Source organism: Leptinotarsa decemlineata, unplaced genomic scaffold (assembly GCF_025532065.1).
Source record: "Leptinotarsa decemlineata unplaced genomic scaffold, Ldec_3_MD MMD2_tig00026358_RagTag_RagTag, whole genome shotgun sequence".
Classification (NCBI taxonomy): domain Eukaryota; kingdom Metazoa; phylum Arthropoda; class Insecta; order Coleoptera; family Chrysomelidae; genus Leptinotarsa; species Leptinotarsa decemlineata.
Genome location: NW_027412703.1, coordinates 9,020,580 through 9,041,908, shown reverse-complemented (window position 1 = coordinate 9,041,908; position 21,329 = coordinate 9,020,580). Strand labels below are relative to the sequence as shown.

General features: G+C 35.1%; 1 protein-coding gene across 1 annotated transcript in view; it reads left to right on the top strand.

Annotated features, from left to right (window-relative positions):
• Positions 1–21,329, top strand: part of LOC111515807 (sodium-dependent nutrient amino acid transporter 1) — an 82,681-nt gene that overhangs the window by 42,837 nt on the left and 18,515 nt on the right. The window contains exons 9-11 of the mRNA XM_074184837.1: positions 5,768–5,867; positions 5,919–6,095; positions 14,905–15,005. Coding sequence (XP_074040938.1) covers positions 5,768–5,867; positions 5,919–6,095; positions 14,905–15,005 — 378 coding nt within the window. The remainder of the gene's footprint in view (positions 1–5,767; positions 5,868–5,918; positions 6,096–14,904; positions 15,006–21,329) is intronic.

Genomic DNA, 21,329 nt, shown 5'->3' with positions numbered 1-21,329 from the left:
ATGAGCCAAACAGTTTCAAAATTATGATAAATTTTTCCATCCAAATAGGTATGTCGTCATGTTTTAATTTATCTACTGTTAATGCATGCAATTCATTGAACGGTGTATTATATCAAATTGACATTCATCACTTCATTATGGTTGAAGCGATTGTTTGTTTATGTGAAGTAATTCGGGAAAACCATGAAAACAACTCTACAGTAATTTATTCCAGGTAGATGAATGAATGACTTCAAACCCCTGGCTGGTTTTTTGCAATAGGTATATATTCCTCAATCTCCAGGAAAATCTCCTTCATGAACTTTTGGCACATCGAAATTTTATGGGATCATTCATTAATGAAAATCAATCTCCAAAAAGATGACAACTAAACAGAGGCCTATATGATAAAAAAAATCCCAAGCAATCGGTTGATGGTTATAACAAAAGTGTTACACATATTCAAGAGTTATTATGGTTTCAGAGCGATCAGAAATGAAGTTCTATGTTATGCAATAAATTCAATTTCTCTTGTGAGTCGAAAAGGATATATCATGTTTTGGAGGTTTGAAAATTTTTTCAAACTATAATCTCTGAGAAATTTCTTTACAGTAGAGAGCTATGAATTCTTCATCGAAATTGTTTTTCTTGATTTGAATTAGCTCACCTATTTGTTAATTGTCATCCGAGTACGTACTCCAAATTGCAAAATTGATAGTGTCTATACGAATCAGAAAAAATACAGATTGACAAATTAGGATGAGAGAAATCATTCCTGATCAAATCTTCATTCAACGTGATGCATTGGTTTTTTCGATAAGTTGTGATTTTATGAGAGATCAAGGTATTAGATATGCCAAAAGATGTAAAGTAATATAAAGCAAAGTTAATTTATTGACCACGTTACATACTCAAACATGTTTGTAGCAAGTAATTCACAATCAAAATGAGTCATAAATATTGGACAACACAAACACTTCAAAAATTACCGGAAATATTCTTCAGTCAGGAAAATTATATACACAAAACTTGACTAACCTACAAATGAAAAAAAAAAAATAACACATAAACTATTGTCAAATCTAGGTTACAAAAATATGTTCTAAATATTCAAAGATTGAGTGAAAACATTATCTCAGGAGATAGTATTTCACTGTTTTCTTCAAAACTTAGATTGACAGAGAACTGTGAACTCAAGGAGAGGCCATTATACAAATTATAGTCCAGGCTTTTTTCCTGAGAATTTGTTGAACGAATTCGTTCTATTCAAACTGAACTGGCATTCCGTGTGTTATAGGTATGTGCATCATACTGTCTGATCAAGGAACTCGACTGAACTGCAAATATGTATAGGTGATGACATTATCTTAAATTTTATGATAATTTTCCGACAACACGTTTATTCTCTCGAGAAGTGACAACGAAGAACTCTTAAGTGTAGGTGATGTAGTGAATAATATGGTAAAAAGTTAGTTCATAATAGATCATCTTGAATTAAATGCAGAATAAACCCAAAATTTGCATTTTTCTGCGCGTACTGTAAATGAAACGTGAAAGAGGTAAAATTATTAGAAATAATGCTCCACAATATTTATTTTAGGTCAACTGAGTGATGTAACTAGTCCCATACTCTAAAAACAACCAAGTTTTCTCTTTTTCACTCTTCCGTTAGCTATGGTGTAGTTTTCTGAGAAAATTCTACGGGAGCTGCGCATATTTTCAAGATTCAAGAAAGAACTATACGAATCACCAGTCTCTAGTTGAAGAGAACATTGCTAGCATATCTTCATGAAATTTAAGATAATGTCATCACCTACATTATACATATTTGCAGTTCAGTCGAGTTCCTTGATCAGACAGTATGATGCACATACCTATAACACACGGAATGCCAGTTCAGTTTGTATAGTACGAATTCGTTTAACAAATTCTCAAAAAAATAGCCTGGACTATAATTTGTATAATGGCCTCTCCTTGAGTTCAAAGTTCTTTGTCAATCTAAGTTTAAAAAAAAAACAGTGAAATACTATCTCCTGAGATAATGTTGTCACTCAATCTTTGAATATTTAGAACATATTTTTGTAACCTAGATTTGACAATAGTTTATGTGTTACTTATTTCTTTTTTTTTCATTTGTAGGTTAGTCAAGTTTTCTGTATATAATTTTCCTGTTTGGCTCATTGTTATCGAAAAGATTAGCAACTGACCACAACAGACATCTTTTAACAGAATATATTGATGGAAGTAGCCGTTACTACTTGGTTTGAAATCATAATAAAAAGAGAATCGAGAACTTACTATGTTTTTTGCCACTTTCATTTGTAACAAACTTCACTGCAGTTTTGTCCTATAAGGACATTTTCAAACTTATACATTAAACTAACACTGGTTTATTACATTAGCCTTTGTATAGCACCCCTGTAGGTTATAATAGAGATACTTGGTGATTGAGTACCTGAATTTTGTTCAATAGTTACAATGCGGATATGCTTATTTGAAAACCGGTGAGTAAACTAAATCAATTTGATCATTCAACAGGTTGCACCCGCAATGTTTATGCTTGTGAATTTCCAAGGATTCAGAATAATTGAGTTTGTAACCCTTCCTTGCATAGTGTGAATTTTTGTATCGTTCAGATTCGGAAACTTGTGTATGCATGCCAAGGAATGGTTTGAAAACGTCGAATTATTTTTTCCTAGTCTGAAGGACCTTTCACGTTCAGCACACCGTTTTTGGAAATTTCGACCACATTGTTCCACGTAAACACTATTTCACTCCGGACACTTGAGCTTATAAACTCCAGATTGCTCCAACTTGTCCACCTTATCTTTGGCATTGAAAAGAAAATCAGATGACCTGGCATGTGGTCTGAATGCCACTTCCACATTGTTTTTTTCTGAAAAAACTCGCAATTATCTCTCTTCTTTTTCCGAAATATGTTAGAGTTACCCATTTTTTGATTTCTGGTTGTTTGACCTGAGGGTATATTAATCTATAAGTGAATTTACGGCTTTGTTGTCTGACTAACTTCTGGATAGTATCTGCGTTGAAACCATTATTATGACCTATATGTGTAATCATTTTAATTTTCCTAGCAAGATTGTTAGCAAACAAAGGCAGTGAGAATGCTCTGTGCAACATTGAATTGTAGGCTGCTAATTTATGACTGCCTGGATGGAAAGAATCGCTTGGGATGGTGATGTCTGTATAGCTAGATTTCTGAAAACATTGAACTCAAATTCATTCTGATCGTGTGTAATGGTCAGGTCTAAAAAATTTCTCTCTTTCTCTATCTCTGTTTCGAATGTGAAGTGAATGTTCCTATTGAGATTATTCATGAATGTCATAAATTGGGTCAGCTGTTCTGTATTACCTCTACAACAGGCGAGAATATCGTCTACATATGTACCAAAAATGAATATGTATTTTTCCCAGGTCGGAATTTCCTATAGTGGTCTTCAAGCTGCTCATGAATATGTCTGCTAAAACTGGACTAAGGGGTGAGCCCATTGGTGAACCTGAATCCTGTTTATAAAATTTTTTGTTGAACTGTAGGTAGCTCTGATTTAGGCACACATGGAAATCTATTGATTCTATCTAAAATGAGGGGCTTATACTGCTTGTACGGTAGGTTGGAGACCATACTCTTTACATCGAATGAAACTAAAATTGAATTATATGTGGCGTGGTTAGGTTAAGGAACTAATTTGGTTTGGTCCCACGTGTGAGGTGCGACCAAATTGGTAATATCTTTGAACAACTGGTTAATACGTATTCCTAGTTCTCTTACCGGACTATTTGTATACGAATCTGGCATGTGGCATTCAGACCACATGCTAGGTGTACAAGTTGGAGAAATCTAGAGTTTATAAGCTCAAGTGTCCGGAGTGTAATAATGTTTACGTGGTACAATGTGGTACAATGAAAGGTCCTTCAGACTAGGAAAAATTGCGAGTTATTTCAGAAAAAAACAATGTGGAAGTGGCATTCAGACCACATGCCAGGTCATCTGATTTTCTATTCAATGCCAAAGATAAGGTGGACAAGTTGGAGCAATCTGGAGTTTATAAACTCAAGTGTCCGGAGTGAAATATTGTTTACGTGGAACAATGTGGTCGAAATTTCCAAAAACGGTGTGCTGCACGTGAAAGGTCCTTCAGACTAGGAAAAAATAATTCGACGTTTTCAAACCATTCCTTGGCATGCATACACAAGTTTCCGAATCTAAACGATACAAAAATTTTGCACTATGCAAGGAAGGGTTACAAACTCTATTATTCAGAATCCTTGGAAATTCACAAGCATAAACATTGCGGGGGCAACCTGTTGAATGAACAAATTGATTTAATTCACTCACCGGTTTTCAAATTAGCATATCCGCATTGTAACTATTAAACAAAATTCATGTACTCAATCACCAAGTACCTCTATTATTACCTATACAAAGGCTAATGTAATAAACCATTGTAAGTTTAATGTATAAGTTTGAAAATGTCCTTATAGAACAAAACTGCAGTGAAGTTTGTTACAAATAAAAGTGGTAAAAAATATAGAAAGTTTTCGATTCTCTTTTTATTATGATTTCAAACCAAGTAGTAACGGCTACATCAATCAATCTATTCTGTTGAAAGATGTCTGTTGTGGTCAGTTGCTAATCTTTTCGATAACAATGAGCCAAACAGGAAAATTATATACAGAAAACTTGACTAACCTACAAATGAAAAAAAAAAAGAAATGAATAACACATAAACTATTGTCAAATCTAGGTTACAAAAATATGTTCTGAATATTCAGAGATTGAGTGACAACATTATCTCAGGAGATAGTATTTCACTGTTTTTTTAAAAACTTAGATTGACAGAGAACTTTGAACTCAAGGAGAGGCCATTATACAAATTATAGTCCAGGCTATTTTCCTGAGAATTTGTTAAACGAATTCGTTCTATACAAACTGAACTGGCATTCCGTGTGTTATATAAATTGGTTGTTTTATAGTATGGGACTAGTTACATCACTCAGTTGACCTAAAATAAATATTGTTGAACATTATTTCTAATAATTTTACCTCTTTCACGTTTCATTTACAGTACGCGTAGAAAAATGCAAATTTTGGGTTTATTCTGCATTTAATTCAAGATGATCTATTGTGAACCAACTTTCTACCATATTATTCACTACATCAGCTACACTTAAGAGTTCTTCGTTATCACTTCTCGAGAGAATAAATGTGTTGTCGGAAAATTATTTTGAATTGAATGCAGATTAAACCCAAAATTTGCATTTTTCCCCGCGTACTATAAATGAAACGTGAAAGAGGTGAAATTATCAGAAATAATGTTCAACAATATTTATTTTAGGTTATATCTAGGAAAATTGAATATTAGTGGCCCCAGTTCTGATCCTTGGGGCACTCTGTGCTTTACAACTTTATATTGAGGTATTGAATTATTTAAGTTCACTGCTTGACTGCTTGATAACGAATAGATAAATATGTATCAATGAGAGGCCCCTCTGAAACCATAGTACTTTCTCCAGAAGTATATGATAGGAGATACAGTCGAGAGCCTTGGAGCGTGATTGACGTATAAGTACCCTGTTCAAATCCCTCGACCACAGCTCTTGCGACATTCAAAACAGCATCGTGTTTTTCAAAATAGGAGTAAATCCGATGTTTAAAATTATTTTTTCTAGTATTTTTGAAAAGACAGATATTATTGAAATGTGTATCTTTTGAATCTCATAAATTCCTTCAGAACGATGGATATTTTTATGTTTCGGGATATTTCAGGGAGGGCAGTGGATATTTACAATGGTAGACTTCTACGCAGGAACTGCAATATTTTTCTTCATGAATACAAGTGAAATAATCATCATCGCTTGGTGGTATGGTAAGTTTTCATGACTAACAAGCTCAATAATATTCAAAAGATACTTTATAGGTATTGAGGATATTTGTAAGGATATTGAATTTATGCTAGGAAGAAAAACGGGCATATATTGGAGAATGTCTTGGGGACTCATCATACCCGTAGCTTTATTAGCGGTGATGGTGTATTTCCTCAGTAACTTAGAACCGCTGAGGTATGCGGATAACATTTATCCGATTACTGTAGAAGGTAATACAAGTTATAATTTATTCAAAATAAATTTTTGAACATTTTCATAATTCGAAAATGAGGGAGATTATTATTACCATTGAGTTACATAACATTTATAGTATAAATTATAATATAAATGACGAATTGTACTTGTAACACTGTCAGGTTGTAACTAGAAACTGTAACTTAAGATTGTAACTAACATTTATTTCGCCGTACAGGATAATAAATAAAAATGCTGCTAGATGAGCTTCCGGGTAAATAATGGATACTATCTGCCGCCTGGCAGATAGTATCCATCTGCCGCCTGGCAGATAGTATCCATCTGCCCCCTGGCAGATAGTATCCATTGCCTAGAAAGCCTAGAAACGGGTAGGAGCCGGATATCGACTTGTTTACATCTTCAGAGAATAAATGGTAGGGGTCATCAATGGGCATATGTCATACATATTCATAGATATTCATATTTCTTCATGATTACATTTTTTCAGTTGATATCAGGTTAGACTGTATTCTTTTTTGTGCAAATTATTACGTTTCGCATGAAAAAACAAAATATTGAAAAAGTGAGAGTTGTCTGTGGTTTCCTATTTTGAATTTTCATCTCTGCATACGAAAATCACAATGGGCTCATTCAACATTTTTTTTTATTTCATTATTTGAAAGTTTATGTTTCAAAAAGTACATCTGCAAAAAATCTGAATTTTCACTCTTTATCTTCCCCCTCAAATTAAAAGTTGACTGTGGCGTTCACCAAAACGGGACGTGGTAAGCTTGACGTCACATCAGTCGACTCGGCGACAAGGGAGTGCTGGCGGATAAGCGAAATACGTGTGCTAAAGCCGTAGGCTAATTGCACACACACCGATTTTGGACGGCCAGTATAAAATGGGCTGATATTTTATTGGTAGCGGGTGCTTGCAGATTCACCGGATTTTTATCGGTCACGATAAAAAACCGGTGAGTATGCAAGAGTGTATTTGGCTAATTGCACACACACCAATTTTGGACAGCCGATTTTATACCGGTCGTCCAAATTCCAATAGTGAACCACATGTGTGAACGGGACTTGGCACACATGCCGACCAGTGATCGTCGCCGGAAAAATACCGTTGAGCAGCCGTCTACTACCACTGTATCGCCGGCAGGGAAGTAGTGGCGTACGTGACTAAATACACTCTTGCATACTCACCGGTTTTTCACCGACCTTTCCAGTCTCGACTGCTCGATGAAATTGTAGCTACTACGTATTAACTTACGCTATTTGCACACACACCGATTTTGGACGGCCAGTATAAAATCGGCCGATATTTTATTGGTAGTGGTAGCTTGCACACTCACCGGATTTTTATCGGTCAAACAATCAGTTGCTTTGTTGTCGTAATTAGCATGCACTACCAAAACGAAGTTAATGCATAGTAACTACAATTTCACCGAGCATTCGAGACTGTAATGATCGGTAAACCGGTATGCAAGAGTGTATTGAGTCATGTACGCCACTACTTCTATGTACTGCCGGCGATACAGTGGCAGTGGACGGCTGCTCACTGGTATTTTACCGGCGACGATCACCGGTAGGCGTGTGTGCCAGGTAGTGGTTCACTATTGGAATTTGGACGACCAGTACAAAGCCGGCCGTCATAAATCGGTGTGTGTGCAACTAGCGTTAGTTTTGGTAGTGCGTGCTAATTACGTTGACCGGTAAAAATCAGCTGAGTCTACAAGCATCCGCTACCAATAAAATATCGACCGATTTTATACTAGCCGTCTAAAATCGCTATGTGTGCAATTGGCCTTTAGTCACGTACGCCACTACTTCCCGGTACTGCCGGCGATAAAGTGGCAGTGGACGGTTGCTAACCGGTATTTTACCGGCGACGATCAGCGGTCGGCGTGTGTGCCAAGTCCCGTTCCCACATGTGGTTCACTATTGGAATTTGGACGACCGCTATAAAATCGGCCGTCCAAAATCGGTGTGTGTGCAATTAGCCGTAGAAAGCAAGTTGTGTGTTGTTTACTGAAGTGTGTCAACTGTGTGAATATGGATGATGATAAAAAAAGGTTACAAGTATTGCATCGTTCCTAAATAGCGCGCTGTCACAACGAAAGTTGTGACAGCGCGCTATGTGAAGGGCCGACTTTGTATCTATCAATATGAATGATAATGATTAATAAAAATAATTATATTTTACTCTGAGCACTACTTTGAATTTTAGGTTGAAGAAGACTAAGAAAAACATGTATATCAAAACTATGAAAGTGGGAAAAATTATATTGAAACCAGGTTTTATTCCGCATATATTTGATTGCCAGATTGATAGACCGACGGCCCATACATCTAAAGCTCCACCGTTTGTTCAAAAAAAGGAAAAACGAATTTTGTTAAATACTTGTAACGAAGATATCGCTGAAAATCAAATCATGTCTGATGAAGCAGGTACACAGAAAAAGACCTTTGATGTTGGAGTTCAAGTTAATAAACAGGTTTTTCGAAGATCGAAAGCTACACAGATCGTAAATATTATATACCACCGAAAAATAAATCGTTATAAAGAAGTAAAAAATACAGAAAGTATTGGAAAACAATTACGAATAAGTTTCCCCGAGGACAGTGAGAGTTCGAGTACATCAGACATGACTTCTGTTGATACATCATCAGATTCTACTTTGTCTGGAATTTTTGTTCAAAACTGGAATTCGAAAAACAATATTGAGCGAAGATCTATTTACGTCATAAAGAAAAATCCGAAATTATATCTTGGAATCTCAAGGGACTCTTTATTTGTTATTGAACTTTTGTCTCAAAAATGCCAGTCACCCAGAATTGATATATCCATTACTTTGAAGAAAATCAAATTGAATTGTTCTTATGAAATTCTGGCGGACGATTTCGAAAGTAGTTCATTTGAAAACATCCATTCGATGAAAACTATAGAGGAAGTCAGGGAAAATCTGCCTATACCATTTAGACAACATTAAAATAACGTACTAGTGCATTAATGATTGTTTTGAGACGTCGATTCAGAATCCATGTGACCCAGTTCTCTACTGAAGCTGTCTTCTAATGAACACATAATGATCCTTGACTTCCAAATTGTTTCAAAAACAAAAGAATTGAAAAATACTCAACATGTGGTGTTTTCAAACCAGTAAATCCGCCGCTCGAAGATCGTTGCCTGGTGTGACGTCAGGATGTACCGCAGACGATCTCACATTTTTAAATGCTCTTGCTCAGTTGTTGATTGACATATAATAATAATAATATTTATTTGTAGTTCCATGTAATTACAATAAATATACAATCTATAAGAATGATAAAAAAAAACTACAAATAAGGCTAGAAACAACATGTACCGAAAGGGTACTGTTGATCTTAGTTCCAGCCTATAAAACTAAATGAGAGAAAAAACAATGAAAAAAGAAGAGAGAAAAAAAGAGGAAGGGGAGAGAGAGAGAGAAAACATGTCAAATTTATTACTGAAAATTTTTTAGAAGTATAAAATCTATGAAATCAATGGCTTTATGATTGAGCAGCGATGAGATATTTTTTGTAACAGCACTTAAATGAAGAAAATTTATCAACTTAATATTTTTGTAGAATATTATTGTACAAACTATATATATATATATATATATATATATATATATATATATATATATATATATATATATATATATCTATATCGTCGATATAGAGTGGTTCGAAGGGGCGGCGGAGAAAGTAACCCTTTAAACCCCAAATTTAGAGTGTGTACATCGCTACGAAATCTTATTTTTCTATACAAATATGATGGACATTTGTTAATCAATATTTTATGAAAGAGGGTAGCAGTATTTTCCATAGTCAACCAATTGGTTTCCTTGAGTTTATATGAAATTCTGTCATATTTTCTAATACCATAGAAAACATAAAACATAACATAAAACTAATAAAACAAATCAACAAGGGAAACCGCATGGACATTTGGGAAAACTTGAACATCTACAAATTCAACAGTCATGAATCACTTATCGGGGGACAAGTACAAATCAAAACACAACAAGATCTCACATTCAATATATTAAACGAAACCATACACATTCCTAGAGAAGATCTAACACGAAGAAGAGTACCTGATGCAGAACAAATACAGGCAAATTTACCTAAAGTACCTGAAATACCTGAGTTAAGACGCTCTAACCATATAAAGAGACAGACAACAGGATGACCAGTTCAGTTCGAGGAGTGCCAGAAGTGCTCAGCGTCGGTCCCTTTGATGTCGGTGTCCAGGAGTTTCATTTTTTATAATGATGACGTATTTGACACTAATGACATTTCTCCCTACTACAATCTCAACCAAAGCGTGTATACACTGCTCAACATAACAACTATTCATATAAACTACTCAAAAAAAAAACAGTCTATGAAAACCATGTTGGGCACCTGAGAAAATTGTACAAATGATAATTTTGCATTTGTGTAATATTGAAGTAACCCAGATCATTTGGGCAATGATGAACTAAGTTTCAAAAAGATTTTAAAAGATCATGGAATCGGCAGATGTTCATATTCGAATGTGACAAAATATATTTTCATTTCAACAAGAAAAAAGACAAGATAAAGAACGTGTTTTGTTATTCATGAACCGTGGTACGAATCCATGCGAAATTTCTTTGTAGTGATTTTTGGATTTTTGGGGCCAAATATAGCATTTTCATTTATTGATTGGAGAATTCAAGATGGCGATTATATTAAGGACCAATTATTAAAAATATTCCTAATCGAATTCATCACCCAAGATTAAGGAATCTGTAGAGCCTATTCTTTCTGAATTATGTAGTTACTATTCAGGACTTGAAGAAGTAAATAAGTAATTAGGTATGTAGTGTTCAATCATACAAAAATAATTTTTTTGTATGTATGTACCTACTAACTTTAAATGTATGTGAGAGTTTTCGGAGTCGGAAGTTATGAATTATTCACACTGTAAGATAATAGGTTGTTTTGCTGCTTCCAGCTTTTATCCAAGTAAAAATTGATAATAAAATCACTGACAAGTCCAAATGCATTTTGACTATACCATTATATATGTTTTCCGACAGAAAACAACTACTTCTTTAGCTAATAACTCGACATATATTGACAAATGTTGATATTTGAATTTATACAAGTCTAGATGTCTAATCAACCCCGAAAAGTTGCTGCGTAGATTAAAAACAGTTAATGAAACATGTCCTATTAGTCAGCAACTTCTTATATAATGTAAGTTTGACTATCAAAAATACCTTACGACTGTTAACCTTTCGAAATCCAAGTCGCCTCAGACATAATTGCAAAGATTCTCACTTTGAAGAAACAACTTTGCAAGAGCTCTCTAGGACAAATAGTAGGACTTCGCCTGAACCAACTGCGAACCGTTTTGAAGTTTCTCATCAGTGCAGACCATGCTATCACGGTTGTATACACACAGGGACTCGTTATTCCTCCTAGAGAGCTCTTGCACAGTACCATGGTTCATGAATAACAAAACTCGTTCTTCATCTTGTCTTTTTTCTTGTTGAAATTAAAGTATATTTTGTCACATCCGATCCCATGAATTTTTAAAATCTACTTGAAACATAGTTCATCATTGTCGAAATTATCTGCGTTACTTGAATATTACACAAATGCAAAATTATCATTTGTACAATTTTCTTAGGTGCCAAACATGGTTTTCATCGACTGTATTTTTTTGAGCAGTTTATATGAATATTTGTTATGTTGAGCAGTGTTTAAACGCTTTGATTGCGTGCCTGTTTCGAACTCGTCGTTTGCGCAGACCTGAGACTGCAACTCCTGGGTCTGCGTGTAGAAATTTGAAACCAAAAATCACCCGAAGTGGGATTACTGTATATAGTATACTGTGGTACTACCAACTGTCGAAAGCGCTCGCAGATGAATAATAGAAGATATAAAGCTTCACATCCTTTTTGTAGAATTTAATATTGACATATATATATATATATATATATATATATATATATATATATATATATATATATATATATATATATATATATATAAAGGAAGAGAAAATAAATCAATCAAAAAATTACAAAAGAAAAATAAGTAATAAATATAACAATTGAAATTAAATTAATTTTTTTTTAATGAAATCTCTCAGTCAGCTTGAAGGTTCGTCTCCCGTTTTTTGTCATTGTGTTTGACATATATGGTCCCATTTTTTGACCAGACTGCCTCTCTGTCATATTGTACTTTAGCTCTAATCATCAATTCCTGGCGTTGCTTGGTAAGTTCTTCAGCTATTGCTGGAGAATTTTGTGGGATACGTGGAAGATGATTAACTTTTATAATAAATAATTTTCAATAAAAAACTAAATTAGCCTGAATGAGCCCATTGCATAGAGCATAGTTGTTACGTTGCATGTACTGGCCGGTTTTCTACGAATGTCAAAAAATTAGTGAGAACTAGAAAAGTTATCAAAAAACGTAGCGAAGGGGGTCTTAAAGGTACAGTAAGTAGGTGAATAGAGCCCCCCACTTCAGTTGTACCAGAGAGAGAGATAAATAATTGTAGAAAGGAAGAAAGAGTTAGTATGCGGTGAATGATGATTTTAGTCATCGAAAAAAGAATCTTTATATGTATATTTGATGAATAGAAATAAAATTAAACGGATTCAGAAAAAAAACAAATTGGGTGAGCGATGGCTTGATATTCTATTCCAATATAAAATAGAATATCGAAATTAAAAAGTTGATTCGGAGACGTCCTTTATTGTGAATAAAACTGTCCCTGATATATCATCAGAGATTTGCCCGGTCAAGAGTTAGCCCATTGGGGTTCCGAAGCCAGATAATGACAAAAGACATACCAGACGGCCAAAAAACCAGGATTCATCAATAAAACGGATTGGTAGTTTTGTTCGAACTCTGAAAGAGTGAACAACTGTGCATCCCTGTGGGTTGTGTACTGCAATATTTTGAGACTTGCATTTATATGATTTGTGTGAACAGCATGATCTTTTTTTTCGTCAATGACTAAGAAAAGAGAGGACAGCAATTACTTGCGACTCAGTAGTTGCATTACCAAAGCATAACTGAGCTATTTTATTAATTACTATTGTCACTGAATGACTCCAGACATTCCCAGGATAGAATATTTTTTTAATAAAATCTCATCCACTCGGGTCCGGTTCTGGTTTATGGTGTGAGAACAAGAGTTTGGAAAAAAATTCTATGAAATCAATTTGGAGTAATGATAGCGAAACGTGTTTATTCTGATAGATTACCAAACACTTTTATCAGTTTATATCACATAAACGCCGTTCTCCCAATGAAAGAGTTCTCAAACAGTGAAGATTGAGGTGTACTGAGTTGAACCTCAAAACGATGAGCAGATACAGTCCGTCGTGTATTTCTGATATGTACCGCTCTTGATGGAATCAAATATGCCAAGTCACTTGAACACTTTCCATGAAAGTATCTATAGAAGAGAGACAAATCTCCAACCTTCATTCGATCTTCCAAACTATCAAAAATGCAAGTGATGTTCACATCTCCAATCAGGCGGATGGTTCTTTCTGCATGGAATTCAGCAGCTTAGGGTATGCTTAGGTAGAAAGCTCCATACATGAGAACAATACTCCAAAGAAGGTATGATCTGAGCTTTACAAAGCATCGAAAGTTGCTGAGGTGTGTACAGTTTTCTGGTTCGGAAGAGAGGTTTTGAGAAACAGCCTTTGCAATTCCAGCGACATGATTGTGCCAAGCTATATTGGTGTCCATTTCAACCCCCAACCCTGACATTATTATATCTAGTTCAGAGACATTTATCTTCTTGGAGAAAACCGATGCCTGGGTTTTCGTCGCACTAAATTGAACCTGGTTACTTTTACCCCATTAAGATATTCAACCTCCTGCTGCCGGTGAGGATGTGCATCGGCAGACGATGTCCTGAAATCCAAATGTAATTACGAGACAAGTGTGCTGTCGTCAGCAAAGTAATGTATTGGATTCTTGTTTTCTTACCAATGAGTCGTTGATATACAATAGAAAAAGGGTTGGAGACTCCTGGGGAATACCAGCGCAGATGGTAAAAGTATTCGGGAGATATCCGTCGATGGCCACTTGCAGGGAACGTTTTTTCAGGAAGAAATGAATCGTATTCAATTTGAAAAGTAATTACTCATTTTTCGATTTTCAATATATAAATCTCCCTGGCATATGAACCTCTACCTCCAAATAAAGATATATATCTTATGCGTGTCTGATTCCTTGATCGTTCGGAGATCACAACTCATCGGGAATATCTGAATAATGCATAATTGTTGACGGATGATAGATCGGGAATACTTTCTTCCATTAAAATTAATAATTTCAATCTTTACTGACTCGTATGGACACCATTAATTTGGAGATTTGGAGTGTGCAGTCAGATGACAATTAACAAATAGGTTAACTAATTTCAATCTGGAAAAAATGTTTTGATATAAAATTCATACCCCTCTGCTAGACATATGGAAATCTTCAGGAAATTTCGATGTTGAAAGATCCGAATTAGTATGTTTGCAACGAATATCACAGATTATAAGAGGTAGCCAGTTGACTAGTGAGTTCCTCTTGTGGAACAACCACTATGGAGAATGCGGGTTCGATTTCTCATCCAGCACTCGATGGATGACTTGCAAAACATGCTCTGATCTTCTCAACCCGAACGTATTGTCTGATCTGTGCTAGAAATCACATAATATTATCTTTCACTAGTTTTTCAACAATATCCATAATGATTAATAGTCAGGAGAAAAAACCATTCCAGTTCATTGATAAGATTATTTTCATCTGTTTTAGCGGGAGGTTATGCTTTATTTGCATTTGGAGTTCTGCAGCCCTTCTTCTGGTTTTTTATAGAATTGTGCAAAAGAAAAAGAAAGGAACGTCTTTACAGTGAGGTAAGTGAATTTTTAATCTCTGAAGTGAGTAATTCTGTAAGGAACTTGCAGAAGTTATCATTATGAACTGATTTACTTCTAGAATATTGGTTTTCAAATCGAAATTTTGAACATCGCAGAGAGCGGTGAAAGCACCTGAAACGTGGCCAAAAATAAATGTTCACTTTTTGACATTTTGTGATATTCTCAATGAAAAAAAAAACAAATCAATAATGAAGATAAAATAAAATATTTTTTTGTATTGAAAAAAGGTTTATTACATAACACATAAAATGAGACGAAAGCAAAGAACAACGTTATTACAAAATGAATAAAACTACAGAAAAATATGGATCTTATAAGCAAAATTAACAGATTTCACTTCAACAAAAGTTTTAATGAATATTATTTCCGAGGAAGGCTGCCATCCAATTCAAAAAACTGCTTAGCATCAGCACTAAATGGAAGCTTTGGTTTGTTTTGTTTTTGCCTCATGCTACTAAAATATGGATCCGAAGTAAGCAAAAGTCGATTAAGTATATCTTCGTTGCACTCTCTTCTGGAAAACTTTCTCTGTACCGTCGGAAGTGTTTATTTCGGGCTTCCGCAACTTCTTCCGATATAATTGTCCAATCGGTAACAAGGCATGAGCTATAACGCTTGATGAGTGGACCAATCTTTTGCGTACTGTAGGCGACAGGTTACCAAGAGTATAAATTTATGTACATTTCTTGTGTACTCTTGGCGAAGCTTGAGCATTTTTCTAAGTTTATTTCAAAGCCAGACGACAAAACCTCCAATATTGTTTTGAATCTTTTTAATAACTCCATGTCGATGCCCGTTATTGAAGCTGCTTCTTCAGCTTTCTGAAAGAGTCTTCGTGAAGTGTTACTGTCATTATTGTTATCATACACAACCTTAGGAATATCCACGAGTAATCCCAACTTGTCATTAAAATCTTTTTGAATTTGTTTATTTGCATTTTTGTCGATTGCGCGATCCTTGTAGAGTTTTCCATGTAGTAAAATCTCACCATTGAGCCATTCGTGGTCTTTTCCTGTAAAACGACTTTCTGTACTATTACAAGCAAGCCATTTACGTTCATATACCACTTTAACAGTCACAACGACTTTTTGAAGTTCATCACTTTTTCCCGGGGGACATTTGGTTATCTCAACCAATCTTTCTTTCAAATCCTGGAGCTTTCTGTCAAGCAGTCACTGTGGACTTACTCTTAAAAGCTCGTGTAGTTTTATTCTTGTCATAGATATAACAGAAGATCCACAATCGGTAACAATTGATGAAATATCTTTTTAAACTATAATTTTGCGTAAATTTCAACAGAAAAATTCTATGAAATGTGAATACATGTGAATGATTTTGCTTCATGAACTTATTCTAGAAACTTTCAAGTAATACGTAAGTATTATTTTGTTGCAATTAGTTGCACATGTTTGAAATATCCACGATTGCTGACGAATGACGAAATTATACTCTATACAAATTATTTTACACTCTATATTCGAAAATAAAGCCTATTAAATAAAACGTATGAATCTTAAAATGTAGTACATACCTTGACCAACAGCATCCATAGCAATTTTTTCACCCATGTAACACAATTCATAAATTAATAAATAAGCAATCAAATGAGATTTAAGGGGTTATTTAAAGCACATGCTCAGTGAACGAACGCTAGGTTTCAACTGCTCTTATGTGACAAATAATGGACATACACAGGTAACGATGATCACAAAGGATGACCCATTTATCTATCTATCCTAATTGCCATTATTACCTGTGCCAATTGAAGTTGACAAATTTCATTTATGACCAAGTTTTAGGTGATTTTGCCGTTCTGTGCATTGTTAATTATTTTAATTTATTGTATTTGTCTTAGAATGTTGTAAGATGAAACTGCAGTAACGTTAGTTGCAATTACGAGCGGTACTGAAAAACAAACCGTTCCATTTCTTATTTTTGGAAATGATATTTTTCGGTGAAAAGTGTTGGATACTCGATTCTCCATCTTTATTCGAAATAATGTGAATATCACTCTGAGAAAAAATTAAGCAATTTCGAGTAGAACGTCAAAACTTTTTTTACCGAAAATCGATATCACCTAAATATAAATCTCCTTTCAAATCAAACAAAACTTTTCAAATTCTCTCAGACAAAAATTCATTTTCATTCATAAACTACCTGCGATATGATGTGAAATGACATCAAAAATCAATATTGGAAACGGTATCATTTTCATCACGCACTAAGTCATCATAAATATCCCCATCAACTATAGATCATTCTCTCATCAAATTTCTAAAATTCTACCTGTACCTGTTAAACTCGTCTCCTATTGGCTGAATTTACCAGTAATCACTCACAAACCATCTATAAAAGCATTACCAGGTACGCAGCCCCTCATTCAAAGTTTGATAGAGTACGGTGATAGTTATAAATTGAAAATACATGTGCGAGAATTGTTTATTTTTCCGAAAATCCAAGTTCTAGAAGAAATACGCTCCTTTTTTACGCTCTCATCATCTGTTTTACGTTTTTCAAAATGAGTTCACGAAGAGGACCATCGACGACATTCTACGGCCGAGAAAAACAACGCTGCAAGAAAAGACTATATCCGCGTATTTGGACGGCGAGCTCTCTTCAGTGCACGGGATATGTGTCTGAGGTGAACCGCAAACGAGGAATGAGTACCATATCGAGTCTTCATATGGGGTTGACATCACGGAGAATCGAGCAAATATTGACACCCCAGCTCAACACTTTTTCAAATTTCGAGTATTTATTCGTAACATTGCTTCAAAATTATTTGATCACATTCGACGAAATGGCAAGCCTAGGATACACTACTCCGCTTGATATAGAACGTTTCTATTCCCAAGTCTATAGGTATTCCACCGGAAAAGTCTCCTCGATTTCCGGTTCTTCAAACTTCACGACAGCCAGCAACAATGAACTCTCGAACTATGATTCTGCAGGATATCTTCGGAGACAGTCAGACCGTTATCATTATTCGAGGATATGCTGTAGGTGCGGTAAGACATTCTACACAACAGCTGATTTCTACATCACAGCTGAAAGATGTTGCTATCATTGGGGCAAACTGCGGCGGTCGGTTCACCCACAAGATCCTACTCGTTGCCAGATGACTCACGAATGCTGTAGAAGGCCGCCAGGTTCGATTGGATGTACCGAAAGTCGCCTTCACGTTTGGAAAGGAACAACCGAACCTTATGACGATTACGTTTTCACGACACCCAGTCGAAATCCCCATCTATATGGAACTTATGGTGTTTATGCTCTGGACTGCGAAATGTGTTACACAGTAAAAGGCCTCGAAGTAACAAGAGTTACTATAGTTGACTCGAATGGAAGATGTGTATATGAGTCGTATGTGAAACCTCTTCATGAAATCGTTGACTACAACACACGTTTTTCCGGGATAACGGCCGAAGACATAATTCGAGGTCCTACTAACAGCCTGGCTGAGGTGCAGAGGGATTTGATGAGCTTCATAACTGCAGACACGATATTGATTGGTCACGGCTTGGAGAATGATTTACGAGCCTTGAAAATCGTGCACTACAAAATTGTGGATACCGCATTTACATTCCCCCACTACAGAGGACTACCTTTTCGTAGATCACTGAAAGATTTGATTTCGGAAATCCTCCAAGATGATATACAGTGTAGTTCGAAGGGCCACGATAGTCGTGAGGACGCTACGGCTTGCATGCGGCTTATGTTATGGCGAGTAAGGGTAGAATTTCCAGGTTATCTGTAGTGTTTAAGAACGAAGAAGAAGCGTGCTCATTATGCTTTCGGAAATGGCAACGAGGTGCGAGATGCAATGACAGCATTTATTGTTTTGTAGCGTTATTTTTCAATAAAACCTTTGATCTGTATTTTATTTCTCAATTCTTCATTCAAATCCTTCAATGGGTCGTACCTACTCACGAAAAGTCATATATTCACATTCGAGGGCCCAAATGATAGATAATTTTTCGCCAATCACTATTAATATGATAGGTGCCCATAGTAATTTCATCGAATTCATCTTGAATTCATGACTTTATTTTCTAATGACAATTTCGAACTGGTATGACATTTCTATAAGTTGATGGTAGAATTTTGACATAATTCAGTAATAGAACAAAGACAAATTTGGGATTTTCAAAAAAAAAAGAATGTGGTAGTGGCATTCTGGCCACATGCTAGTTCAACTAATATCCTTTTCATTATCGAAAATAAAGCGGACACAATGGAGGAATCTGGGGTTTATAAACTTGAAAATCCGGAGTGTGATAGTGATGCGTGATAATGTGGCTGAAATTTCTCAAAACGGTATACTGAACATGAAAGGTCCTTCAGACTAGTTGAAAATAAATAGACGTTTTTGAACCAATCCTTTGAATACAGCGACCGAATCTGAACGATACAAAAACTGCACTGTGCAGGCAAATATTTGGAATCTTTGGGAATTCATAAGCATCATCATTGCGGATGTAACCGTCTACATGACTGAATCGACCTGGTTGGTTTCCAGATTAGCGTACCCACATTGTTACAGGAGAACATTCAGCTAATAAATTCGTCAAGGACCGTCTGTTATTACTTGCAATGGTGTATAGATATGAAAGGGTTGAACATTGCACAGAGCGGTGTAAGAACCTAAAACGTGGCCAAAAATAAATTCTCACTTTTTCTAAATGTTATTGATTGAAATTGACATATTATGATATTTTTTATAAAAAAAGACAAATCAATAATGAAGATGAAATAATATATTTTTTCGTATTGAAAAAAGGTTTATTACATAAGACATAAAATAAGACAAAGGCAATGGATAACATTATTAGAAATAAATCAAACTACAAATAAATATGGATCTTTTTAGCATAGTCAACAAATTTCACTTCAACATGAGTTTTAATGAATATTGTTCCCGAGGAAGGCTGTCATCCAATTTAAAAAACTGCTTAGCATCAGCACCAAATGGTTGCTTTGTTTTGTTTTGTTTTCGCCTCAAGCTACTAAGATATGGATCCGAAGTAAGCAAAAGTCGATTGAGTATATCTCCGTTGCACTCTCTTCTGGAAAACTTTCTGGAAAAACTCTCTCTGTACCATCGGAAATGTTTATTTCGAGCTTCCGCAACTTCTTCCGATAATTGTCCAATCGGTAACAAGGCATGAGCTATAACGCTTGATGAGTGGACCAATATTTTGTTAGTGTTGCCATACCCAACCTAAGGAATATTAACGAGTGATCCCAACTAGCATTAAAATGTTTTTGAATGTTTTTATTTGCATTTTCGTCGGTTACGCGATCCTTGTAGAGTTTGCCATGTAGTAAAATATCGCCATTAAGCCATTCGTGGTCTTTTCCTGAAAAACGACTTTCTGTACTATACAAGCAAGCCATTTACGTTTATATACCACTTCAAAAGTCCCAACGACTTTTGAAGTTCATCACTTTTTTCCGGGGGACATTTGGTTATCTCAACCAATCTTTCTCTCAAATCCTGGAGCTTTCTGTCAAGCAGTCACTGTGAACTTACTCTAAAAAGTTCATGTAGTTTTTTTCGTCATAGATATAACAGAAGATCCACAATCTGTAACAATTGATGAAATATCTCTTTAAACTATAATTTTGCGTGAATTTCAACAGAAAAATTCTATGAAATATGAATACTCGTGAATGATTTTGCTTCATAAACTTATTCTAGAAACTTTCAAGTGTTATGAAACGTAAATATTATTTTGTTGGAATTAGTCGCATTGAAATGTTTAAAATATCCACGATTGCTGAAGAATGACGAAAAATACAAGTTTTTTCTATACAAATTATTTTACACTCTATATTCGAAAATAAAGCCTATTAAATAAAACCTATGTATCTTGAAATGTAGTGCATACCTTGACCAACAGCATCCATAGCAATTTTTTCACCAGTATAACACAAATTATGAATTAATCAATAAGCAAACAAATGAGATTCAAGGGGTTATTTAAAACACATGCACAGTGAACAAACGCTAGGTTTCAACTGCTCTTATGTGACAAGTAATGGACATACACAGGTAACGATGGTCACAAAGGATAACCAATTTATCTATCTATCCTAATTGCCATTATTACCTGTGCCAATTGAAGTTGACAAATTTCATTTATGACCAAGTTTTAAGTGATTTTGCCGTTCTGTGCATTGTTAATTATTTTAATTTATTGTATTTGTTTTAGAATGTTGTGAGATGAAACTGCAGTAACGTTAGTTGAAATTACGAGCGGTACTGAAAAACAAACCGTTCCATTTCTTATTTTTGGA